Source organism: Parathielavia appendiculata (genome assembly GCF_033297405.1).
Source record: "Parathielavia appendiculata strain CBS 731.68 unplaced genomic scaffold N657scaffold_3, whole genome shotgun sequence".
Classification (NCBI taxonomy): Eukaryota; Fungi; Ascomycota; class Sordariomycetes; order Sordariales; family Chaetomiaceae; genus Parathielavia; species Parathielavia appendiculata.
This window is the reverse complement of record NW_026944222.1, coordinates 300,119-324,526: the sequence shown is the minus strand read 5'-3', so window position 1 is coordinate 324,526 and position 24,408 is coordinate 300,119. Positions and strand designations below refer to the sequence as shown.

General features: G+C 58.6%; 10 protein-coding genes across 10 annotated transcripts; 5 read left to right on the top strand and 5 right to left on the bottom strand.

Annotated features, from left to right (window-relative positions):
* Window positions 1-843: 843 nt before the first annotated feature.
* Window positions 844-4,180, bottom strand: N657DRAFT_613462 (P-loop containing nucleoside triphosphate hydrolase protein). The gene is made up of 3 exons (XM_062790412.1): window positions 3,746-4,180; window positions 3,628-3,688; window positions 844-3,572 (listed from the first exon to the last, which is right to left on the bottom strand). The coding sequence occupies exons 1-3, from the start codon at window positions 3,956-3,958 to the stop codon at window positions 1,264-1,266; spliced, it is 2,583 nt and encodes an 860-aa protein (XP_062649287.1). The 5' UTR covers window positions 3,959-4,180; the 3' UTR covers window positions 844-1,263.
* A 321-nt stretch (window positions 4,181-4,501) lies between these two features.
* Window positions 4,502-6,476, top strand: N657DRAFT_568746 (vacuolar protein sorting-associated protein Vps17; the record flags this gene model as incomplete). The annotated part of the gene is made up of 3 exons (XM_062788611.1): window positions 4,502-5,017; window positions 5,068-5,521; window positions 5,575-6,476. The coding sequence occupies 3 exons, from the start codon at window positions 4,502-4,504 to the stop codon at window positions 6,474-6,476; spliced, it is 1,872 nt and encodes a 623-aa protein (XP_062649286.1).
* A 1,937-nt stretch (window positions 6,477-8,413) lies between these two features.
* Window positions 8,414-9,567, bottom strand: N657DRAFT_631802 (uncharacterized protein; the record flags this gene model as incomplete). Its single annotated transcript, XM_062791092.1, has 4 exons — window positions 8,414-8,709; window positions 8,977-9,089; window positions 9,351-9,426; window positions 9,531-9,567. 4 exons carry the CDS (start codon window positions 9,565-9,567, stop codon window positions 8,414-8,416), a joined length of 522 nt encoding a protein of 173 aa, XP_062649285.1.
* Window positions 9,568-9,702: 135 nt separating this feature from the next.
* N657DRAFT_631801 (uncharacterized protein) lies at window positions 9,703-10,343 on the top strand (the record flags this gene model as incomplete). Its single annotated transcript, XM_062791091.1, has 3 exons — window positions 9,703-10,098; window positions 10,155-10,189; window positions 10,310-10,343. 3 exons carry the CDS (start codon window positions 9,703-9,705, stop codon window positions 10,341-10,343), a joined length of 465 nt encoding a protein of 154 aa, XP_062649284.1.
* Window positions 10,344-11,171: 828 nt separating this feature from the next.
* On the top strand, window positions 11,172-12,741 carry N657DRAFT_268959 (GroES-like protein). The gene is made up of 2 exons (XM_062786537.1): window positions 11,172-11,581; window positions 11,631-12,741. Exons 1-2 carry the CDS (start codon window positions 11,334-11,336, stop codon window positions 12,448-12,450), a joined length of 1,068 nt encoding a protein of 355 aa, XP_062649283.1. The 5' UTR covers window positions 11,172-11,333; the 3' UTR covers window positions 12,451-12,741.
* A 748-nt stretch (window positions 12,742-13,489) lies between these two features.
* Window positions 13,490-14,913, bottom strand: N657DRAFT_567416 (uncharacterized protein; the record flags this gene model as incomplete). Its single annotated transcript, XM_062788509.1, has 2 exons — window positions 13,490-14,580; window positions 14,637-14,913. The coding sequence occupies 2 exons, from the start codon at window positions 14,911-14,913 to the stop codon at window positions 13,490-13,492; spliced, it is 1,368 nt and encodes a 455-aa protein (XP_062649282.1).
* A 447-nt stretch (window positions 14,914-15,360) lies between these two features.
* On the top strand, window positions 15,361-17,518 carry N657DRAFT_642238 (uncharacterized protein). Its single transcript, XM_062792302.1, has one exon. It carries the CDS (start codon window positions 15,841-15,843, stop codon window positions 17,236-17,238), a length of 1,398 nt encoding a protein of 465 aa, XP_062649281.1. The 5' UTR covers window positions 15,361-15,840; the 3' UTR covers window positions 17,239-17,518.
* Window positions 17,416-18,179, bottom strand: N657DRAFT_268794 (uncharacterized protein). Its single transcript, XM_062786536.1, has one exon. The coding sequence runs from the start codon at window positions 18,086-18,088 to the stop codon at window positions 17,594-17,596; it is 495 nt and encodes a 164-aa protein (XP_062649280.1). The 5' UTR covers window positions 18,089-18,179; the 3' UTR covers window positions 17,416-17,593.
* N657DRAFT_613449 (uncharacterized protein) lies at window positions 17,783-20,311 on the top strand. The gene is made up of 6 exons (XM_062790411.1): window positions 17,783-18,436; window positions 18,497-18,593; window positions 18,653-18,904; window positions 18,963-19,925; window positions 19,989-20,138; window positions 20,193-20,311. The coding sequence occupies exons 1-6, from the start codon at window positions 18,265-18,267 to the stop codon at window positions 20,230-20,232; spliced, it is 1,674 nt and encodes a 557-aa protein (XP_062649279.1). The 5' UTR covers window positions 17,783-18,264; the 3' UTR covers window positions 20,233-20,311.
* On the bottom strand, window positions 20,242-23,705 carry N657DRAFT_613444 (Utp21-domain-containing protein). The gene is made up of 3 exons (XM_062790410.1): window positions 23,525-23,705; window positions 20,775-23,466; window positions 20,242-20,708 (listed from the first exon to the last, which is right to left on the bottom strand). Exons 1-3 carry the CDS (start codon window positions 23,633-23,635, stop codon window positions 20,368-20,370), a joined length of 3,144 nt encoding a protein of 1,047 aa, XP_062649278.1. The 5' UTR covers window positions 23,636-23,705; the 3' UTR covers window positions 20,242-20,367.
* Window positions 23,706-24,408: the final 703 nt, after the last annotated feature.

The following is a 24,408-nucleotide window of genomic DNA, read 5'->3' as shown; positions in this document are numbered from 1 at the left end:
GTCGTATCTACGTGTATGATGCGTCTGGAGCTCTGGCTGACGTTTCACGAAATTATATGCCTAGAGCTTGCCGATAGGGAGCGCGTTGCGTTCGCGTAGTAGTTAGTTGGTCATAGCTTCCACATCACGCAATTCCGGTGGAAAAGCTCGTGTATATAGCTCAATGATGTATTGAACAGTAGCTCTCTCTTTGGAGTCGGTGAGCCGGCGCGATTTGGGCGTGGTATCACATTGTGCAGGTCGGCCAGCGAGTTGTCGGTCAAGGTCATCCGGTTGACATTGTAGATCTTAGCTGCGGCCGAAACCTTTAGGTTCTTATCGTCTTGAAAAGCTTGGAGGGCTAAATCCACCTGCCTTCATCCAAAGTGGCGGGCATGTTGAATGGTAGAAAAAAGTTGGTGTTGAGGAGAGAGGCGGCGCGTCACGTAGGAAATCGCACACTCGCTTTTAATGCACACTCGCCTAAGAGGTACGTTCGGCCGTAGAGGACAGGCACACTGGGAGTAGCTGCATCCGGGAATGTGCGGGATAGCTAGACGGTGGCGTCGACGGTCAGGTTACGCTGCTGGGAGGCCACCCTTATTGACGAACGATTAAGTCGAGGGACGACGATCGATTGGGGGGTGGGGGTCAGGTCGATATCGGGTGCACGAGGTTGGCAGACGACGCCGATAGGTATGAGAGGCAGTGAATCCCAGGAGGGCCCATTGTGAGACGTGTGACAGACGCATGCTTAAGAGGCGTGGGGACAGTTGAAAATGTCCTCTCCGGGAATACTCGAGCACCCGGTCTATAGGTGATCACTTCTGTTGGAGTCCTCAGCTAGCCCGGGTCCCGGTTGCGGTCGATGGCTTTATATGCTATATGGATTGGACCAGCACTTTTCAAGGCAGAGTGTCTGATCTGGTCCTCGCCCGGCGCCGGAACGTCACTCCAGAAGGTTCAGATGCCACTGACAACTGTAGTCCAATACATCGAGCCAGTGGCTGATGACCACCCGAAAACGTGCTGTCAGCGTGGATCACCATTCCAACAAGCACGTCGCGGACGAACCAAGCCGACGACGAACATACACGGAGCGAGCCAGACAGTGCCAGCACCTCCAAGTCAGCGGCAGCAGTAACAGCTGATCTTGCACCCACTAAGCTCATGTCAAGGACCTCGAAGAAACAGCTTCTTCGCCCGTCATTACTTAGCCTAGTGAACTTTCAGTTCCAAACCAACACACTGCACCCATCACCATTAGCCTGAGCACAAGTAGCACTACCGCTCCTCCAAAGCCCTCTCCCGCGCCCCTGTAACCAACTCAAACCCGCCCGGATCCAACTGCAGCGTATGCCTCCCGCCCGTCAAGCTCCTCAATCTATCATCATACTTCATCATCTCCTTAAGCGGCGCCTTCCCCACAATTGTCAGCATCCTCACCACCGCCTTCTTGTTCCCCCTCAGACTCTGCACCGACTCGTACGGGTCCGGCGGCACATAGACCTTGGACACGTCAATCATGTCTCTCCGAGGCCGCTGCTGCTGCCGCTCACCCTCGCCGTCCGCTGCCAGGCCCTCCTCGTCCTCCTCGGGCTTGCGCACCTCGAGCACATGCCCGCCGCGGGCGCTGGCCAGGTCGTGCTGGATCGCCTGGCCAGCTTCCTCGGGGCAGTGGATCTGTACGTGGGTGACCGGCTCGAGGATGCCGATCTGGCCGTTTTCGTGGGCTTCCTTGAGCGCGGTGCGGACAGCGAATAGTGCAGCGTTTGTGATGTGTCCGCCGGTGGTGGCGACCCCGAAGAAGTCGGTGGCCGGGTCGAAGGTGATGTGCACGTGGCAGTGGCGGACCGGCGCGCTGCGGCGGGGCCCGCGGGCGAGGCCGGCGATGGCGCCGTTGAAGAGCTGCTGGCGGACCTGCTCGGGGTCGAAGGGGAGGGTTGTGGTGTCGTCGTTGAGGGGAAGGGGGATGGCGATGTGGATGATGTTACCATTGCGCTCAATGGCGGATTCATGCAGCGTCCCGTGATGGTGGGCTTCAAGTGGTTCAATCTTGACTGTACAGGCTGCTTTGCCTGCTTTGTCGCGGATGGAGCGGTCGTATACGGAGCGGTGCAGGCTGGTCGGGGCATGCAGGCATTCCGAGTACTCGACCTTGATGTCGCCCCACAGGGCCGATTCGCGGTCGATCTTGTAGTGCGTCAGGAGGCGGTCCTGGGCGATCTCGAGATGCAGCAAACCCATGCCAGACAGGATCAGCTGGCCCGTCTTCTCGTCCTTGGTCCACCTGATGCTGGGATCCTCTCGCGAGAGCCTGTTGAGGGCCTCTTCGAGCTTGTCGTTGGCCGTGCGGGTGTACGGCTCAATGGCGATGAAGGCGACCGCCGGGGGCGTCTCGGGCGCCTTGATGCGGAGGTTTCTGAACATCTCAGGGGCGACACTGCCCTGACGGCCAGGAAAGGTGATCAGGGTGTCTCCGGTGCGGGCGGAGCCGAGACCGGTCATTGCGCCGATGTGCCCCATGGCGAGGTGCTGGATCTCGTGGTGATCTTTGGCCGACACGTGCAGAATATGCAGCGGCTTCTCAAAGGTGCGGACGTTGCTGTTCCACATGTGGCTGCTCCGGCTGAAGGCGCCGTGATAGACACGTACCCAGCTCATCATGCCTCGGCGCGGATCATCAACGACCTTGAAGACGTGTCCGAGACCTACAATTAGGGGTTCATGGTGGTGCCCCTTTTTCTTGGCCGACTGGTCGATAAGCTGCGGCAGAGTGTGAGCCTTGGCGCCGGTAATCTCAAGGGGCGGCCTGTCACTGGGACTGGGAAGGTAGTCCACGACGGCGTCCAGCAGCGGTTGGACTCCGATGTTCCGCAAACTGGCGCCTGCAAAAACAGGTGTGAACCTCGCCTCGCCGTCCATAATCAGACGCCGAATGGCCTGTTTGATGGAGGTCGAAGACACGTCCTTTTCCAGCTCAAGGAACTCGTCCATGATCTGGTCGTCGTTCTCCGAGAGCGTCTCGACCAGCCGCAGGCGGGCCTTCTCCATCTCCTCGAACAAAGCCGGGTTCTCCTTGGCAATGCTCTGTTTGCTGACAACTGACATGGTGCCGCTGCTGCTGGAGAATCTGAAACCGTGCTGGTGGATCACGTCAATGACGCCCACGAAGTCGTCCTTCTGCCACCAGGGAATCTGGCACAGCAATGGCCATGTCCTCAGGCGCGAGGCGACCTCTTGTACAGAGCGTTTGAAGCTCGCGCCGTCGCGGTCCAGCTTGTTGATAAAGAGCAGCCTGGGGATCTTGGAAAGCTGCGCCGACTGCCAGACGCGCTCCGTGTGTGTCTCGACGCCTTTGACCGAGTCGAGGATACAAACGGCGCCGTCGAGAATGGGCAGGCAGCGGTCAACCTCGTAGCGGAAGTCTTGGTGACCGGGCGTATCGATGAGGTTGATGGTCTTCGGCTCATAGTCCGGTGGACAAAGAGCCTTGGGGGGCCACTGGAAGGTCACGGCGGCGGATTGGATAGTGATGCCGCGCTCCCGCTCCATGGGGAGGAAGTCGGTGGTGGTGTTGCCGTGATCGACATCTGAGGGGTCAGCCGGGTTCGAGTTCTTGAAGCCATTCGTTTGAGAAGCACCTACTTCCGATATGGCGAGTGCGCCCGCTGTGATACAGCATACGCTCAGTGGTGGTCGTCTTGCCCTGGGAAGTGTTAGTGAACATCGGCGAGATGAAGTCGAAGCCATGCAAGACACGCACCGCATCGACGTGTGCTATGATGCCAATGTTGCGGATGCTCTCGGTTCGGGCTTCATGATGGGCATGGTCGCTGGAGTATCTCCGGAAGCAGCTGCCTCGGGCCAATTGGGCGTTTCTCAGCATCAACACAGTCAGGGGAAGCCTGAGCGCAGATGGCAGCCTGGGAGAGCTCGAGCCATGGCGGCACGAGCGGAGGGGGACGCTACAGAGCATCCCCGATTTTCACTCGCCGATGATTTCCTTCCAGTTGAATTCAACTGTGCACACGACAGAAACCAGACTGAGCTCCAGTCTGGCGAGGCAGATGTTAAAGTCCTCTGCATCTCAGGCCGCCAGACCGTGACTTCCCGAGCAAATAAACATGGAATGACCCCGCCTTTCTCAGATGATCACGTACCACACTCGTTGGATGTTTAGAACAGCCATCTCGTCGTTGGCTCGTCGTTGGAGTTTCTTTTGGAGATGATACTCGGGGCCCGTGCATCCCCGTCATTCCCGGCTTGGCGCCAAGGGCCCATCATCCTGCCCTGAGCCAAGGCAGCTGCGCCGCTTCAACCACCGCGACGGCGATGCGGGACATCCTGCACCTTTCCCTGCCTGCGCCATTGACCGTCGACACTACGAACCCACGAGGGACCTGATTTAGTAGGAAGCACCTTTCCACCTACGAAGCACGAGGTACCGGACTGAACAGAGCTCGACCACGCCCACCCCACGTCATCGCACCGCGGCCATTACTCGCGCATCCACGGCATCATGGATTACAGCGCATCAATAAACGACGCCGATAATGCCGCCGAGGCCTCGCCATGGGGCAACTCGCCGAGCTCGTCACCCCGGGCCAACCGAACCACGTTTGGCTCCATCACGGGAGACGCCCCCAGCTCTCCTCTCCGATTTCCAAGTTCGAACAATGGCCTGCCCGACGAAGGTGGCTTTGGCGGGAGCGACACCGAATACCGCAGGCCCGATACCGCAAGCACCGTCTCTCAGACGACCGAGCCTCAGCCAGAGCAGCCCACGCCGGCGGAGCCGTACCCGGAATATCAGGGTTTGACCGGCCCTCATGGGCCGGTATCGCCGCAAGCCCAACAATCGCAGCTTACTTCAAAACCCGCCCCAGAGCACGCCCAGCACGCCTATCACGCCCAGCGCAACCAAGAATCACAGCACCCCGGGAAGCCCCCACCGCCGCAATTCAAGCTGCAGGCTAAGATTACTGGGCTTGAGCGCACCGGGCGCAAGGATCCCATCCTGAGATTCGATGTACATGTACGGCTTCGAGGCTAGGAATTCTTGGGGACTGTCACTGACAAATCTAGACAAACCTCCCGGCCTTCAGGACGACGCAATACCGCGATGTGCGCCGACTCCACTCGGAATTCATTAAGCTCGCTGAGCACCTCATCTCGGCCAACCCCGAGGCCATCGTACCCTCGGTTCCTCCCGCGCTGACCTCCGCCGGCGCGGGCACCGAGGAGGACGAGATCCGCGTCAAGGCGCTCATGCAGCGCTGGTTCAACTACGTGTGCAGCAACGAGGTGCTGATGCGCGACGACGAGATGGTGCTCTTCGTTGAAAGCGACTTTGGCTACAGCCCCATGGTCAAGAAGAAGCAGCCCGCAACTGGCGTGCGGCGCAAGATCCTGAAGCAGTTCGCCCCTCCGCCGGACGACACCCCCGAGCTGCAAGAAGCGCGGCCTATTGTCAAGCTCTTCTACCTGGGCGCCATGGACGCTGGCCACAAGGTGGACAAGCTTGTGAAGTCTCGCAGAGGTAACCCACCCCCTCTTCCACGCATCCAGCTATACAGTCTAACCATAGGCCAGGCCTCGGGCTGTCCGAGTCCGACTTTGGCGTCAAGCTCGGCAACATGCACGTCCAGGAACCGCACCCAGGCCTCGGCAACGCCTATCGCAAGCTGGGCAAGATCATCCAAACCGTCGGCGACTACCACGCTGCTCAGGCCACAGCCGAGGCCACGACGATCGGGGACCCATTTCAATACCACTCGCAAGATGCCTTCATCGTCAAGGAAACCCTCACCAACCGGCAGATCCTCATCCGCGAGTTTCTCCAAGCCCAAGAAACAACGCGCAGCAAACTCAACGCCGCCGACCGGCTCAAAGCCTCGTCCACGGTACGCCGCGAAAAAGTCGACGAGGCCATCGCCGCCCTCGACGAAGCCCAGCACGCCGAGTCAGCACTCTACCAAAAGACGACGCGCGTCACCCAGAACCTAGTCCACGAGCGCCGCCGCTGGTTTGCCCGCACGGCCGCCGACTTGCGTCTATCGATCCGCGAGTATGTTTTGCGCGAGATCGAGGCCGAGCGCCGCACGCTCGCCCTGCTCGAGTCGGTCCGTCCGGATATACGGTCCATTGACGCCAGCGGGGGGCTGTCGCGGCTCGGCCGCGAGAGCCACCCGCCGAGCGCGATGCGGCGCTCGGCCGTGGCGGCGAGCCAGGGCCCCAAGGGCGACGCCTGGAGCGGCGTGCCGCGGCGCAGCGTCGACGCCATGAGCCGGAGCGTGTCGGGCAGCCTGGTGGCAAGCTCGGTGGTGGGCGAGGGGGAGGACGGTGCCGAGGGTGGGGAGGCTGGAGAGCAGGGAGGCCGGGCACGGGCGGTGAGCGGGTCGGCCGGGAGGATGCCGGGCTTGTTGGAGGAGGATGACGAGGATCGGGTTGATGCGCGGAACGCGGCTAGTCGGCTGGCTACGAGCACTTTCTAAGGGAGGCCGCGCGAGATAGGTGAGGGCATTGTAGCCCCAAACTACTGTTCTGAGAGGAAACCACGATGATTAGGCGGAGGGAGTTGGAGGTTAAAGATGCGGCTACGCTAGGCTAGGGGTTGCTCTCCATACCATTGTCTAGTCTACAGTTCCACACGAGGCTGTAGCTCAGCTATGGTTCTGAATGCATCAGGCTTACGTTAGGGTCGTGTTACTCGTGGGCTCCTGTTCTTGTAGGGTGTGTGCCTGTGTGAGGAGGTGCAGATCCTTTCCCTTCCCTTATGCGTCTCAAGCTTCCTCTCGGAGCAGCCCTCTCCGGCGAAGCCTTCAGCTCGGCATGCTTCCCTCTGCCCCCACGTACCTCCGCACGGCTCGGTAACCGGCAGGGCCGTCCCGTCGTGGGGGTCGTAAAGGAGGGGGCTGGTGGATCGGGAGTCCTCGAGCAGGTTTTTTGATGAAGCGCTCAGGGTTCTCCAGCCGTCATGACGTTGCCACGGCATGTGCAAGAGTGTACCTACGCATAGTACGTCCGTAGGTGGGAGTACATCCGGGCCTTGTCTCCAATAAATCCGACGTTATCGTCTGTTCGCCTGCAAGATCGCTTTCCTTGCATACGGATTACAACGATCCAATATCTGTCCCGTCCCGGCTGAGGCGAAAGGCGGCCTGCAGGCTCACCGCCTCGTCTCCACGATTTCGGTAGAGAGCTGTCCCGTATTGCGACCTCATCATCCGCGGGGCTCGGGACTGAGGCAAAGCAAAAGGGGGGGGAGGGGGGGGTGTTTACGGGTCGGCGCCTGCGGCCGACATGCAGACCGAGCGGCCCTGACGCCTCGCTCGGGTTCTGTATGCAAGATTATTCCGTCAATGGATGGCAATGATATTAGACGTCACTTGGATCATGGCAGATAGCGCTGTATCCAGCCGAGACCGGAAGACCGAGCATTTCCTGATGTTTGTGAGGTATGTTTCGGTGGTTCATGGCTGGCGGAAGTCGATGGTTTCAGCAGATGGGTCCTATGAATGGCCCTTTAACCTCGATCGCGGGTCGCCCAGCCGCAGCATCCGAATTTATCAGCCACGTCAAATGGAGCAGGCTTGCTTCCGCTGGGGAACAAGCCCGAATGTGCCGGGACTGGCGGAACAATTCGCCAGCCATGAGACTACCGCGGTGGCGGAGATGGCGCGAGATCCAGGGGTTCCCGATGTGACCGTACCGCGGTGCGAGCGCAGTCGCCGACTGGATTGGCTCTGGGCTTTGATGCAGGGTCGCTCCGTCAGTCAGCAAGAGGGCGCGAGAGCAAATGTCTGTACATTGGCTTGGGAACCTCGGCTGGGAGACATGTCTGTTGAATTGGATCGATGAGATACGGACCTACCTAACTAGTTCGTGCTTTGTCGGGGCTCTCCAATATGAGACCTGCGACAGGATGTCCGCTCGCAAGACTGGTCACAAAACGCGACGTGCAGCAACGCTCAGTAACGATGTCGCGAGGCTCGAACAAAAGCCAATTTGGCCCAAGAACCCTAGCGGCTCCACTCGCTCTTTACCAGATGAGATCGTGGGACTAGCGCACACAGTTCTTGCTTTTTCTTCTGAGCCGCCAAAACATCCCTGCTCCAACCGCCAGAACTCCAACTTTGAACATGGTTACCAGTGACTGAGCTTCTGGAATTAGCTTGATGTTGGGAGCACGACAGGAAAGCAAGCATCTAAGGACGAGGACCAACCAATTGTCGCTCGGAGATTTGCTATATCTGATAAGGTACCGGCAGACGGCTCTGGTCGGTTATCATCGTCCATAGTGGAGACACAGTTGCAGACCCAGACAATGGGACCAACGGCGGCATGATAAGGACGTCAACGTCCGGCTCGCATGCACACCGAGGCACACCGTGCTGCTGTGTAAGGAGCACCGTCACGGCAGGATCCTGTCCTATTTCCGGGCTTCCGGAAGGCTTCTGCACCGTCCCGAGGCGACCTTTCCGTGCTGAAGGATGTACTGGTTGCGGTCCACAAGGAAGACAATGAGCTTGGCCTGGAGCCCGTTGGTCCGTTTCATGTGTGAGGAACCCCTGCTGTGCCATGTGCGCCCGCGATAGGGCCGGTAAAACGGGAGAAGGGGTGCCTTTCCCGGGCCTCTGGCTTCTGGCGCGCCGCCAGAAATCTTCTCGAACCCAGCCCGGGTGGAGACACGGCCATCAGTCGCGATCAGTCGGTGAACTGTCGAGACTGTGTCCTTTTCTCAAGGTCCTGGGTGTGGTAATTGGGGTAGCAAGCGGTGGGGTTGGTGTATCGGAGACATCAAGGGTCCTGCGACACGAAGATCCGCCGCGGATAGATATGTCGACGACAATCACTGCTTCTCCAAGACGGTGGCAACGGAGCGGCGGCCATGAGGGTGTTGAAGTTGGGGATGCAATGAATGAGCCAACGACGACGGTAGCACTCGGCAGCGTTATTGTGCGGAGACGAGCCCGTTGTGCAGCACTGTCGCACAAAATACGCCAGAGGCCAAGCTCTTCCCCGGAGCGCCAGCTACAAGCGACATGTCGTAGACTTCGCTAATCGATGCGGAATCGGCTATTCGCACCGACGGACACAGGAGGCATCTTGAATCAAAGGTTGCAGAATGCAAACGCAAGTGCAAAGTTGCAAGATGGGGGTCAGAGAGATCCATCCATCTCGTTGTCAGCTATGGGTAGAAGGGAAGCAACGCGAACCCGAAGGAGGGTGCGACTTCCATTCTTTCCTTTCCTCTCATGCCCAGCCCGCCAAGGCAAGGTGTTCTTTTCCCTTGCGGTTCATCTCCATTTTCCAACGATAAACCCTGCTGCGTTCTTGCTCGCGTCATTGAGGGCCCCACTACACACATCCTTTCGAAATCCTGCTCCCAAATCTCGACCTTCTCGACGTTCTCGTCGAACTTTCCACGGACGGTGTCGATATCTGCGAAGCATGACAGCTTGCATCCGCCCGGCACATGCCAGCTCCGAATCGGATGAGTATCAGCGGCAGCGGCCTGGAGACAGCGAGCCGGATCCGCTGCGCACATCCATCGTGGCCGCAGTCGTCTTCCATGCCCTCCATATCGTCATGCTGGATACTGCGACATCCGAGAGCTGTGTCGCCTCGCTACGACTTGAAAACAGCCGGCTATAAGGACCAGTCCTCGTCCTCGTCTCTCCATGAATGCCGCGATTCCCCGCCCTACGGCAGGCAGAGATGGCGTGCTCGCGCTCGACACATCTATTCGCTGCCGTCCCTGGCCCTCAACGGATGGTTGAGATTGACAGAGTCACTTTGTGGCCTGAGCACCCTCCCGCCTTCGACAGGGCCCCGCCGTACCAGGCACCCAGGTCGCCTGTGGTACCCGGGTCCAACCAACCGCGAGGAATCCCCACACACCTGCATGGCTGCTGCATGGAAGCCGGCTATGGCTCCCGTGCAGCTTCTGTCGGAAAGCACCAAACAATCTTGCTGCTGCAGCCGTTCGCCATCATCAGGGCTCCACCGCCCGGCTTGAGATTCCCCAGACAGGAAAGACCCTCGCCCCGAGTGCTCCCGGATCGCATCAGGACTGGCCAAAATCAGCTGCGTTTCGTCCTGTGTCTTGGACCCGTATCTTGTCTCCGCAGTTGTCTGTGCATCTTTGCTGTGCCCTGCACCCGCTCCAGCTCCGGCTGAACACGTTTCTCGAGAAGACACTACGGTACGTTATGTATCCATCGATGTCGTTGATGTCGTGATCTACCCCTTCAGCCGTTGATAGACATGGGGTGGTGGGGAAAATTGACCTCGACACTAACCAGCTTTATTATGTGCTCCCGAGATTATCGGGCTCCTCTGGAGCGCATTACGCCTAGCCTCTTTGCTTCACAGACGAGAGATAACTAGTCAATATCTGACTGGCGAGGCCGGCTGGGCGCGCATGCCGACTCCAGAGCATCCATCTTTGTTGGTCTCCGCTCCTAGACCTTGCATCCCCCGACTTGTTGACGTTCTTGATCCGGCCTCGTCGAACCCCGGGCGATACGCATCAGGGATTAGCACATCCAAACGAGCACGTTAACGGTTCATAACATCATGGCGGCCGAACTCCTGACGGTACTACTGTATACTTAAAGAGTGGGGGTCCTTCCTTGCCTCCCGCTCCTTCTCTCTGAACATCGCTCCTTCTCGACGTCTCTGACAACTGATGTAACCGACCCATTTGTCTTTATCATCGCCGCGGACGCACCTTTGCCACCCCTTCTCTGTGGAATCTGTTCCGCTCGCTCCTAACGCTCTACACCCTCTTCTTCCTGCATCCCGCGTCGTCGTCATCAAGAAGGAGCCGCATCTGTGTCGACGGCTCCAGCTGTACCTGGCACCCCACGGGGAAACCCTTTCTCGTTGGCCAAGCTCGCCCTATCCCACGCCTCATCCCACTCTGCCATCCCGCTTAGCCGTCGCCCTACCGAGATGGCGCCTTCCGCAACGGACGACTCGGCGCCAATGCACCTTCCCGCCGCCTCAAAAGCCGCAGCCATTATTGCTTCGGTTCTCTACGGTCCCCGCGACCTCCGCCTGGTAAACACTCTTTCTTGTTCCCATCTCTTGTCCCTTGTCCTCGGAGGGACCTGATATCTCTGGACTACACAAAATGCACCCTTCTATTCCTGGCCAGGCCACGCCTCTCTCGCTAGGAGAATTTCGGTTGTCTCGGTGGTCCATGACTGACCTCTGTTCAGGAACGGCGGACAATCGAAGAGCCAGGTGTTGGTGAGCTTCAGATCGCCGTCCACACAACCGGCATCTGCGGGTCGGATGTCAGCTATTACAAGAAGTTCGCAAATGGCGACCTCTGCGCTTGCATGCCGCTATCGCTCGGCCACGAGTCGTCGGGTACCGTTGTCGCCATTGGGCCCCAGGTATCGGGCTTCAGCCTTGGTGACCGCGTCGCTCTCGAGGTTGGCATCCCTTGTGGCACGTGTGGCATCTGCCGCAAGGGGAGATACAACCTGTGCAAGAAAATGAAGTTCAGGAGCAGTGCCAAGTCAGTGCCGCACTTCCAGGGGACACTACAGGAACGAATCAACCACCCTGCTGTGTGGTGTCACAAGTATGTTGTCTCTCAGGCTTTGCCAGTGAAGTGACTAACAACACCATAGGCTCCCTGACAACATCTCGTTTGACGCCGCTGCCCTTCTCGAGCCATTATCAGTCGCCATTCATGCCGTGAACCGGGCCCAGCCAACTCCTGGCTCTTCAGCCTTGGTCCTCGGCGCCGGCGCCGTCGGTCTTCTCACAGCAGCCATGGCCAGGCAGTCGGGCTGCTCAACAGTAACTATCGCTGACGTCGACCAAGGCCGCGTCGACTTCGCCATCGCCAAGGGCTTCGCAACACACGGCTACGTCGTGCCCCGTCCCCTGCACACCTCCTCCAGTTGCTCTTCAATATTCAGCGGCAGCAGCAGCAGCTCGGGCACTTCGACTCCAGTCGACGGCCTCATGACGCCCGCCAGCACGCTCTCGATGCAAAGTCGATTCGACTACGCCAAGTCCCTCGCCGCCGACATGCTCTCCCTGACCTCGTCTTCGTCAAATCCGCTCCTGGTCGACGACGAAGATGACGGCGTCGACGTCACGTTCGAGTGCACCGGCAAGGAGGTGTGCATGCACACTTCGTTGTATGCCACCCGGCCCGGAGGGAAAGTCATCATGGTCGGCATGGGCACCCCCGTGCAGACGCTGCCCATGTCGGTTGCGCACTTGCGCGAGATCGACATCCTTGGTATCTTCCGGTATGCCAACACGTACGCGACGGGCATCAAGCTGCTGTGCGCGCGGGGGTCTGTCCTGCCGTGTTTGGACGACATGGTGACGCATCGGTTCAAGGGGCTCGAGAATGCCCATCAGGCGTTTGAGCTGGCGAGCCGGACGGTTGATGAAGAGGGGAATTTGGTGTTGAAGGTTGTTATTGAGGCTTAGGCTGCTTTGTGTGGTTTGTCTTGTTAAGGAAAAGAGGGCTTGGTGGTTTGATATCCCGGACGGGAAGTGGTTTTCGCGCGGTTTCAGTGCCATTTCCCGTGATTTTGGTCCTGCTTTGGCAGTCCTTCTGGGGACAACACCAGTTTCTTGGTATCTGCTTACGATAGACGGGTTGGCTGGGATGGGTTGGGTGGTTGGGGCTGGATTGTTTTTCTTTTTCTTTTCTTGTCTAGGACGAAAGAAACGCTGGGGTATAGACAATGGGCAGGCCTGATTTCTACTGAACTACTTCTTTCTCTGTCCGTGGGTTGCTGTTCCTTTTCTCTCTCTTCGGTTACGTGATCCGGTAGTGGGAGGCGGTGTAATGAGCTTGTGTTTCAGACCTTGCAGAATGAACATCACAGTAGGAGCCGTGAAGCTGCTCCCTGGGTAGCGCAGCTTTACAATGAATCAGGCGATGTTTTAATGGCTGCAAATCTCCCCCACAGAGATACCATCCATGAAGCGAGCTGCACACGTGTTCGCAGTCGAGTTGGACACAGCTTTACGCCTTTAGTGTGTCTGTAGGTAGGTATGTCTGGATGGCAGGAAGATCTTCTCGCTCCTTTCCCCTGTCCCTCTACACTGTAACCCATCTATGCACATCAGCTTTGCTGATGGAGCCAGCGAGACCGAAAACCAGAAGTGACCCTAAGACGCCGTCTTCAACCTTCAAGAGGAGTATTCACTTCGCGCCGTCCGTGCGATATGCAGGTCCTCCCATTCCATCCATGAACGTTATCACCATCGCACTCCATTCATCCTCCCAAAAGCAAGAGATCGTCAACCCATTCCCATCGTTCCAGCGTCACTGAAAGCCGAAGACCGTGGCCTCTACAGCGTCACCGGTCCTGCGACTCCCAGCGACCTACATACTCCTGGGGTGCTGTATCATAAGGGTTCCGAGTAAACCTGGAACAATCCCCAACAAGCCCAAGAGACCATCGTCTCCATCCATTACCCACCACAGGCCGCGGCTGATCCACTCCGCGACAGCTCTCTAATACCCTGCGGGGGCGGCAGCCGCAGCATCAACTCCACTCATTCCCAACCCACCAGTCGCCTCATCGCCGCCGTGGCCGATCTGCCCTGCGAGCAGCTGCTCATACTGTGCGGCACTGGGCCCGCCGCCCGCGCGGCCCTGGCGCGCCTGGCGCTGGGAGTCAACGACGAGGAACTTCTTGCCCGCTTCGCGGGCCTCGTTGACGCTCGACATGAGGGCCGAGACCATGGAGATGACGTTGACGTCATTTGTCTCGCGTTGAATCTCGCGCTCCAGGGCGGCCTGCTCGGCGGGAGCGACCAGGTCGGCGTTAGTGACAATCGCTTGGATATGGCGGAGGATGGTGTTGGAAGGGGTGGTGTATGTTTTGTTGGAGGCAGCGGCCACAGCAGCTGCTTCCGAGGTGGTTTGCTTGCCTGAGGTGAAGTCCGGTGGCAGCTGTTGCAGGTAGGTGATGATGAGTCCAAGGCGGGATTTCAAGATTTTGGTTGCGTTGTACTTTGCTTGTAGAGCTGACATGTACTCGGCCTCGGCGCGGGTGAGGTTGGCGTCCGGGTTTGCGGCGGCTGTTTGTTCTGCGAATTGGGCGGACGTGTCCTTTCTGGATTTGCTGCTCTCCTCGTAGGCAACGGCCCTCCTTTTGCCTTTACCGTCGTTGACCGCGATCTTCTTGTCGAACTGCTCTAGGATGTGCTTTTCGGTGCTATCCACTGAGGCGCTGGCACCGCCCTCGCGGATAAACTGCATGGCGATCATCTCGGCCTCGCCGGTTTCTGTCGTGTAGGGCAGCTTGCGGAAGCGGAGAACCATCTTGGTGGCTGACTCGGCGTCCTTCATCTCCTTGTCCTCGCCCTCTGCTTCCCTGCTGTCGTCCGCCTCCATGTTGCTCTCGTATATCGTAATTGGCAGGGGGTCTCCGGTTGACGGAGCCAGCATATCCTCGATGTGAACACCGAGCAAGACGGCGGATTCGTTGTAGGTACTGATCTGGCGGTGGATGGGTAGGTGTTGGGCGGTCGGGCCTGTCTTGGGCACCAGCGAGTACCAGCCGACGAGGTCAAGTGCAGGTTTCCGGTGGACAAGTTTCACTGGAGGCATCAGTCAGTGGGGTCAATGAATGAGCCGCAAGCACAGAGGCACATACTCTGTTCTAACCGCTTCCTGAACCACTCTTGGTCGAGCTCGTAGAAGCCGTCTGCATTCTTGGCCGATTTGCAGGTGAAGCTGTGCTCGATGGTCACCGCCCGGCCATTTTGCTGGCCCAGCAGCGCACCGACAACGGCCCCCTTGAGCCCACGCTGGTACCCCCGCACGATGAGGTCGGAAATTTCGAGGATGGGTAGAGGGTGCAGCGCCAGCTGCAGGCCCGATTCGGACGCCTTTTGGGTCGACAGCAGCTCGTTGGCTGCCTGGCCGGCCATGGTCGCGGTTCAGAACTCAAGATTACAGTTTCAGCCAAGGGGTACTGTAGTTGGAGCGAATCTCAATGGGCCCTCGTTTCGACGATCGGATGTGGTGGGATGTCGGTGCAGCGATCATAGGTAGAAAAGCAGCGTTTTGGAGCTGATGGCGGGCGGGGTTGATTGACAAATGACGAGGCAGATGTTCAGCCTCGACCACCGCAACTCGAGCTGTTGAGCCTGGAAGCTTGGCGGTTGCGGAGAGCTGGCAGCTAGCTACAGTAGCTCTGCAATGTTACAGCTGCCCAGAGCAGTCCACCCTCTGACCTCAACACTGGAACAATAGAAGTTCGCCTTGCATGTCTCTTCCAGTAGTTAGCGTGCCAAGGCCCTTTAGGCTTCGCGCCTCCGGGCGAAATAAATTCCATGCATCCATGTCTCTTCCACCATTTCGTGAAAGCCGGCACTTGAGGTTTTAACAAGGCTCACTAATAGCATGCCAGATTAAGGGACCTGGTGTGCCACAACATAAAATCCGTGCAATGGCACCGATCTCTCAGCAATATTCTCATTCACGTTCTTTCTCATTCAGGTTGTGCTATGTCTCCGTGACTTGTCGTCCTCATGTTCACTGACACACTTGTTCTCATTTGTTCCCGCCCCTAGGTGGCTTCGTGTTCCTTTCTTACATGCCTCCTCAGGGATGTGCTCATTTCACGCAAATCTGCCCGTTCATGAGTGCATAGAAGCAGCAAAGGGACGGCCATGGCGTCGCCTTTCACCTCTCGCAATGTGAGAACCTGCAAGCTGACCAGGCAAGTGATGGCAGACTCTTTGATCGGCTAAGGATATAGGTCTCTCTCTCCCTCTCTACGGCCATGCCCTCTGGATCTTTCCATCATCTCACAGCATGCGGTATTGGCCGTCACATTAATTATTGAAACCACCATGTCTAATTTGCCCAAAAACGAAGAGGCAACCAAACTCACCGGCGCCGCGGAACAAGCAATTGGCCAGGCTGGTCTCATCAAACGCCCTGTTGCCGACGACGACATCCAATTCATATCGTCAAACCCGGTCAAGAAGAGGAGGATGACCGAACAAAAGCCGGCGCAGACCACCGAGAGCTCAATGGCACCCCCTCCCGCTCCCACTGTGAAGCGCCTGACTCCCACCACCGAGCAGATTCCATCAGTTGACCGGTCGCGCAGCTTGTGTGGCATCGGCCAGGCCAAGGGTCCAGTTGCTGATGCCATGCTGGAGACCCGGGGAACATCACTCCCAGTCTTGGAGAACTTCGCCTTTCCAAAGTCGTTCCCTCCCCTGCCGAACCAACCATCTCGACTCTCGGTGGCAATCTCTCCCCGTCAGCTTCCGCAGGCCTTCACGACCCCGTCAGAGGTCGACGCGCACGCCAACCAGCCTGCCCCGCCTGCTCCAGACCCTGCAGCGCAGGATTCAATCACACTCGACCAAATTTCATGCCTTGACTTCAATGGCCTGCCGCTCAACACTCCCGGATTCGATATGAGCCAGATCTTTTCAGCTGACGGCGGCATCATGGGCGGCCTTGGGTCGAACAGCACAGGTGCTTCCGCGCCAGCGCCGCCCGCACCGCTCAACGCCTTGAACGCCCAAAACACGATCCCCTTCACCATGTACTCCACTGGCAACATTGTGACGCTTCCGCAGACGACTGGCTCTGGCCAGCCTCTGGCCCCTTTTCCCAGCCTGCCCATGATGCAGCCCAAGCAGCACGGGGCGTTCGCGCTCGGAAGCACGCGTGGTTCTCAGGTGCAATATCCAATAAACCACCTGCCGAGGGAACAGTCAGCTTCTAGCCGCTCGCCCTCTCCTGCTCCAGGGGCAAACCCGGCATGCCTCCACTGCGCGCGACTCCGACAAGAGAATCTCCTGAGACGGCCCCAAGCAGCCCCAGGAAGCGCCGCCCAAGCCCAGCCTTCTCCATCCAATCAGCAACACCTCTGTCCGCGCTCCCCGACGCCGCTTGCCCTGCCCACGCTGAGGCCGATTCCCCGCTCCACACCAGCGGCCGGTCAACCGGGAAATTTCCACCAGAGACAGCAGCAGCAGCAGCACCTCCCGGCTGCTCAGTTCTCTGCTGCTGCGACGATGCCGGCGCCGGTCCGTCCCGGCCCCGCTCCTAACCTGCTGCAGGACATCGCACAGACGGTTCAGGCAAGCTTTCCTTACGCCCAGGTTGCTGCGAGGCACGGCATGGCCCCGGCCAGGGTGGTCGAGGTAGTGTCGGGCGTTGTTATCGGGCCACTCCTGCGTGGTGCTTCCAATGATCGAGGTGTTGGTGGGAGGTATTATGGTCCGTAAGACGAGGGCTTTTTCGTTGCTGTTTTTGTGTTCCGGAAATAGTGCCCGCAACTGAGAAAAAGTGGTTCGAGGGGCCGTTCTTGAGGCGCAGGATGAGAGGCTGCGTGGACGACTACACGGTCCGAGAAGGGGGTCCTGCTGCGAGTTGGGGAGACGGATTTTTTGATGTTTTCATGTAAGAGATAGCGGGAGGGAGGTGGAGGTTAACACCCTCAGTTGCTAGTACTTTAGCCATCACCTCTACAGTCAATACCTCAGCCCGTATTCTCGTCGTCCTATACCTTGGACCGGTCTACATGTCAACACGCTCAACAACATGTGGCGTCCGCCCCCACCTAGTCACATGCTTCGCCCGCTATGTCTGGCTCCGGCCCACGGGCGGATGAGAGTGCCGCCTTGGCGCCGGCCAACCGCCGAATAGATCCATCCGGGACAGGGATGGGCGGCCGTGCACCACCGATTTTACCGCATTCCCAGGCCCCCCACGGCCTGGCACAAGGGGATACGACTTGCGATGCGGGCATGCGTCTTGGACCCGACGAGAGGATGCGGGGTGAGAACCAACTTGAGGCAAGACAGAGCTTCGCATCAAACTTGGCATGATGGCGCCATCGTTAAGCTTGATCCTTGCAGGAACTTTCCTCTCAACTGGGAATGATGACGGGCTGTGAGCAAATCCTAAGACACCGGCACAGCGGCACACTTGGGTTACAGTGGATATATAAATCCCCAGGTCGTCCCTGTCCCTGCAGGACCCTTCATTTCTACGGTCGGGTGTGAGACATTCCCCTCCAATCACAACATCACGCGAACAATCATCGTGGACGGCCTGTTGGCGACTCTTAAGCATTGAAGGCTTGACACGGGATACCACCCATGACCTTCCGCGTCGAGTTCTTTTGCCTCCTTCTCAAGCAAATATTCTGAGCGTCGGGTAGGTTACCACCGCCTGGACGCACCTGAGCTCTCCCAGCAAGAAAATACTGGAATAAGGACGCCTTCGCATCGCACACACCCCGAAAAGTCATGGCATCAACTGCCGTCGACGTGGAGGGTGCCCACGTCTCGGGCTCCCTGAAGCAGACGCGCGGAGAGAAGAGTGCCCCTGGAGACACGTCGAGCGACAATGTCTCGATCCGTAGCAGCCCCGGTGACCACACACACCGGACCCTCAAGTCTCGCCATATCCAGCTGATTGGTGAGTCCCCTTGACGCCCAGGATGCATGATAGTTTGTGGCTGAGTAATGTTTGCGGTAGGCATCGGAGGAACAATCGGTACGGCCCTGTACGTCCAAATCGGCAGATCGCTGCTCCAAGGAGGGCCGGCCAGCCTGTTTATTGCCTTTTCATTCTGGTAAGTACTGTAAGAGTGAAGATATGACAGAACTGGAATGGGCCCTGACAAGACTCTAGGTGCACCATCATCCTCGCCGTGACCTTGGGCATGGCCGAGATGGTCACATACCTCCCCATCTCGTCGCCCTTTATCCGGCTTGCGGGCCGCTACGTCGACGAAGCCTTTGGGTTCGCCGCCGGATGGAACTTCTTCATCTTCGAGGCCGCCATGGTGCCCTTCGAAATCACCGCCTGCAACGTCATTATCCACTACTGGAGCGACGCTGTCCCGGCCGGCGGCATTATTGCCATCACGATCGTCCTCTACGGGTGAGCGCCTGACAAGTACTTACTTGCCTGTCGAAACTCCCTGACTGACCGCCTCCAGCTTGATAAACGTCCTCGCTGTGAAATGGTACGGCGAAGTCGAGTTCTGGGCCGCCCTCGGCAAGGTCCTGCTCATCGTCGGCCTGCTCATCTTCACCTTCATCGTCATGCTCGGCGGCAACCCGCTCGGCGACCGCTTCGGCTTCCGCTACTGGCAGGACCCGGGCGCCTTCGCCGCCTTCTACACCTCAGGCAATCTCGGCCGCTTCATGGGCTTCCTGCAGTGCCTGATTCAAGCGTCCTTCACGATCGCCGGACCGGACTACGTCTCCATGGCGGCCGGCGAAGCCGAGAACCCGCGCCGCGTGATGCCGCGCGCCTTCAACGCCGTCTTCTATCGCCTGACGGCTTTTTTTGTCCTGGGCTCCCTCGCCGTCGGCATTCTCGTCCCGCACACAGACGAGGAGATGGCACTCGCCTTTTCAACAGGCGCGCCCGGCGCGGCCGCATCCCCGTACGTCGTCGCCATGAACCGCCTGCGCATCCGCGTGCTGCCGGACATAGTCAACGCCATGGTCCTGACGGCGGCCTTCTCGGCGGGCAACAGCTACGTGTACTGCGCGTCGCGTTCGCTGTACGGCATGGCGCTCGAGGGCAAAGCGCCCGCGCTGTTCCTGCGCTGCACGGCCAAGGGCGTGCCGATCTACGCCGTCGGACTCGTGCTCGCCATCGCGCTGCTCGCCTTCCTGCAGGTGTCCAACGACGCGGCCGTCGTGCTGCAGTGGTTCGTCAGCCTCGTCACGGCCAGCCAGCTCATCAACTTCAGCGTCATGTGCGTGACCTACCTGCGGTTCCATGCCGCGCTCAAGGCGCAGGGTGTCGATCGGGCGACCCTGCCGTACCGCGCCGTGCTGCAGCCGTATGCGGCGTGGTATGGACTTGCGGGCACGTTTATCATGACGTTTGTGGGCGGGTACACGGTGTTTCTGCCGGGGAGGTGGAATGTGCCGACGTTCCTGTTCTCGTGAGTTTTCCTACTTCTCGTGAACGGCACCAAGTAAGGGGTCCGAAGCTGACGAGGTGACAGGTACACCATGGTTGCTCTTTGCCCGCTGCTATATCTCGGGTGGAAGGTCGTAAAAAAGACGAAGATCCTTCCCCCGGGCGAGATCGATTTGCAGAAGAATCTGGATGAGATTGCCGAGTACGAGCGCAACTATGTGCCGAGTCCGTCCACGTAAGAGTTACCCTTTTGAGCGGGTTGTTGGATGCCTGGCTGACCATGTCGCAGAAACCTCTTTCACAGGTTCCTGGACCGAGTTTTTGGATAGAGGGTCACAGGGCTATTGACATAGACCTAGATCTTGACGACGTTGTAGATAACCAAATATGACTGCAATAGACTTCGCTTCGATTGCAAAAACAAATACTGCCCCTGTCAACATCTTCACTAACACCACCTTACATCACGTTCGTGGACTCCTCAAAAACCCAACAACGCCCCCGCAATACCCAACCAAATCATCCAGCCTCTCCCTCTCCCTTGCCTGATACTCCTTCCATTCGGCTAGCGCCTGTAACAGCGACTCGTTCGCCATGACCAGGTCAAAGTGCAGCCGCAAAAACACCGTCATCCACGCCTGCGTCAGCTCGTAGTCGCGTCGAGCAATGAGCCTGCTCGTCAGCGCCTTGATAAAGTGCAGAAGCTCGTTGGAGGCGTTGTCGCCGTCGCCGATGGACAGCGAGCGCAGCTCCAGGTCGGCGGCCGCTGGCGGGAGAGACTTGAGGTGCTCGAGAAAGTCCGTGTCTGTAGATTAGGCATGTTAGTTTGCTGTTCAGGTTGCATGGAGTAAACTCAAACGCGAAGACTTACAGTCCCCTGTCGACCCACACACGAGCAGCTTCGACGTAAGCGCCTGCTGATTCCGCGTGCGATCAAGTTGCGTCAACCGCGAGCCCCGTCCGCTCTCCTTGCCCTTCCCCTTAGTCTCCTCCGCAGCAGGTACGAGCGAATTCGACCCGCCCACCGATGGCAGGAAAAACGGCGCTTTTTCGGGCGCCTTGGGCGCCTCCTTTGGTTTGTTCCGTGCCTTGATCAGATCGATGTGCAACAGCGTCTGCCAGCGGCTCTTGGGCACCAGGCTGAGCGTCATCATGTCGGCGCTGAGCTGGTCGAGCACGGGCGCCGTAACGCCGTCGTCGTCCTGGGCCTGCTTCTCGCCGTCCGCCTCAAAGGCCGCCTCGATCAGGCCCTGGCCGCCCTCGCCCGAGGCTGTCGGCGCCGAGATCTCGCCAATTTCCTTGTCTGATATCTGCCTCGTGGGCACGTGCTTGAACAAAGTCCTGTTGGTCCAGATTTGCACCCCGAGATCGCCTTCGACCGCACCAGCGAGATACTCGCCCGTCGCTGAGAACGCCAGCGCCGTGCACGGCTTCTCCAGCCGGAAGGCATCGATGAGATGGCTCGTGGGCAGGTCCCATACGCGAATGACGGCGTCCTGCGAGGCGGCAACGATCCACCTGCCGTCGTTGGAGAAACAGAAATCGTTGATATCGCCGCGGCAGCCCCAGAACTCACGGATGGTCCGCTTGGTTTCCACGTCGACAACCCGGATGGAGTGGTCGTCGCACGCAAAGGCGATGAGGTCATTGGCTGCGTGATACCGGCAGGCTGTGATCTTGGTCATGGGTGCCCAGTCAATCTCATGGACCAGGTTGCCTGTGACGAAATCCCAGAACTTGATCTTGCCGTCGAGCGAGCACGAGATGACAGTCCGGTTGAGCGAGTCTACAACGATGCCGGTCACCGCCTTCGTGTGTCTCCCTGTTCCCGGCGCGAATGTGTTGTTGGCCCGCGACTGCAGCTTGTTGACCTCGTCCAGCGCCCTGAGCTGCTGCATCTTCAGCTGTCTGAGCTGCGCCGGCGTGAGTCGGGAAGGGAACCGCTGACGGTGACGCCCTGACTGAAGGTTGAACATGTCGATGTTGCCTCCAGCCGAGCCGACCAGCGCGAAGCTGCCGCACGGGCTGATGGCAACGGTTGACACATTTTCTCCGTCTCCCGTCTTGAAAGCCCATCGGCCAGCTCGTTTCCTGCCCCAGAACCACGTGCGAGCCCATGGGTCGTCTTTGTGGGCCGTGACAACGCTCTCCCAGCCAGTCATGCTGCTAATTTCCGCACTCGTCAGCTTGTTTCTGTCGTCGCCTTTATCCCAGATCATCTGCTTCCCTGGCATGGCACCCATGCCGCCGTCGCGGTTCAAGGAAGAGGCAATGCAGGTGATTTCCGGCGCCTTGAGGTCGTCCAGAGTGGTGGTCGGCCCGTGCGAGAGCGAGCCGCCAGCCAGAATACCAATCTTTCGGGCCTTCTTGCGGATTGCGCCCTGGCTCAGCTCGGAGCTCTGTCCATCGCGACGCAAGCTCCATCCCCACAGACTCCGGTCGCGGCCGCCACTGAGCAGCCATTTATTGCCACCCTCGGCGCCGTCGAAATCGGAAGGCAGAAATTGCAGACAGCGTACTGGGGCTGCATGGCCGCTGCGCATGTGCAGGATGCGCGGCACCGGCGAGAAAGGAGACTCGTCAAAGATCCACGACTTAAGCGAGTTGTCGAGGCCGCTGGTGACAATGACGGGCTGGCCAGGCAGGAACTCAACCTTGGTAACACCTCCACGAACTTCCTTGTTGTGTGACGGGGGATTGTGTGCGCTTCGAAGCACACCCATGATCCTGCCGCCCTTGTTGAGGTCCCAGAGTGTGACATCTCCGCTGGCACTGGTGGCTGTCGCCATGACGCCGTCATTTCTTCCGTCTTCGCCCGCTCCCTGACCATCGCTGCGGAACGAGATGCACGTAACGGGAGCATCGTCATTGCCGGCGTTCAGCCGGAGGATGAGCTTGTCGGTGAGCACGTTTTGTATGACTAATGGCCCCTCGGAGTAGGCAATGGCCAGCAGCGACAGCGCCGGCGAGGGCTGAAGACAAGTAACAGCGCCACAATCGGGGGCTGGCGGCAAGATGGTGTAGATCAACTTGGCCGTGCTGACATTCCAAATTTCCACCCAGCCGTCTCTCCTGCCGACGAAGATCTTATTGAGGAAGGTGGGCATGTTGCAGACGCCCCCGGTGATCTCATTGTCTCCTTTCCTCGCGGCGGCGGTGAATATGCTGGTGTAGTGTTCCAGGGTCGCCGACTTCCACACCTCTATCCTTGTCAAGGCGCATGCGACGATCCACGAGCCAAAGATCAGAATCTGCTTGATGGGCTGGTCCAAGTCGGCTGGTAGCTGCAGCTCGGCCGCCTTCTTGCCGCGCTGGAAGGCCCACAGGCCCTGGGGCTCGCCATTACGCGGGTCGCCCCAGGCAGCGAAGACCCTCTCCTTCCAAGCATAAGTGGCGGTGATGTCGGCGGGTGTCTGCGGGCGGGTGACGAAGACGAGGTTGAGGCCGCGCCTGAGGTCGAAGGTTTGCAGGGCGCGGCCGACCGAGGTGGTGATCTGGAAGGTGGTTTTGCCGAGGGGAATTGAAGTGAACGGGACGCCGGTGGGAGAAACTAGGCCGATGGCCTAAGAGGTCAGTCAGATGCACCCCAATCTCCCTACTTGTACGAAACCGGGGACCTACTCGGAACGGCGCAAAAATGGCCGAGCCTTGTTTCGGTGCCGACGAGGCCTTGACGACGGCATCGATCTTTTGGCGTTTTGTTGATGGCCAGTCAGGCTCTGAATGAGGCATTGTTCTGGGCGTGGCAGCTGATCACCACTACCAATGAATGGCATTCTGTCTTGATGCTGGCAGTTTGGAAGTTTTCGGCCCCAGCCTCGTCCGAAACGGCACAAGCACAAGGCAGCCCCACCTAAAAATTTCAAGCCAGGCAAAGCCACACCTTCATTAGACCCACAGTCGGGATTGTCTTACCGAAACACCGACTTCCAAGCCCGTCCTGCTCCGATGGCCGGACCCATTCTCGTCGGCACACATCCATACGCCACATGCCGTCATGCAGTAGATCCGTATCATGCAGTGTGATGCAGTGTCATGCAGGGCCGCTTTCTGACCGCCTTTGTGCTTCTGAGAACAGACGACTGCTGGCCTATGGGAGCCCAACATCTCAGTCTGGCTCAAACGGGATACACATCACGCGACCTCTTGCCCGTTGTCCAAAGACACGTCAGTGTCTAAGATGAAGATCAAGGGAAATCCAATGAACTAGACATAATTGTCTCGATGAAGCATGCAATCTGTTTTGCAGTTCTATTCCATGACAACAATAGGCGTGCTTCTCATTGCTGCCCCTGATACCAACCGTCACCACAGCGCACGCAGGTCACAGGTGATTATTGCAGTATTGATGTGTTGTGCTCAGGTTGTCAGTCTCGATACGTTCATGCCATTTGACCGTGCGATATGGCTCGTGCAGACCTCAGGCTCGTCGGACGATCACTGTAGCTAGTTTTCAGATTCCCAATGCACCAATATTGAGGAAGTGGAAAAGCAGCTGCATCGCA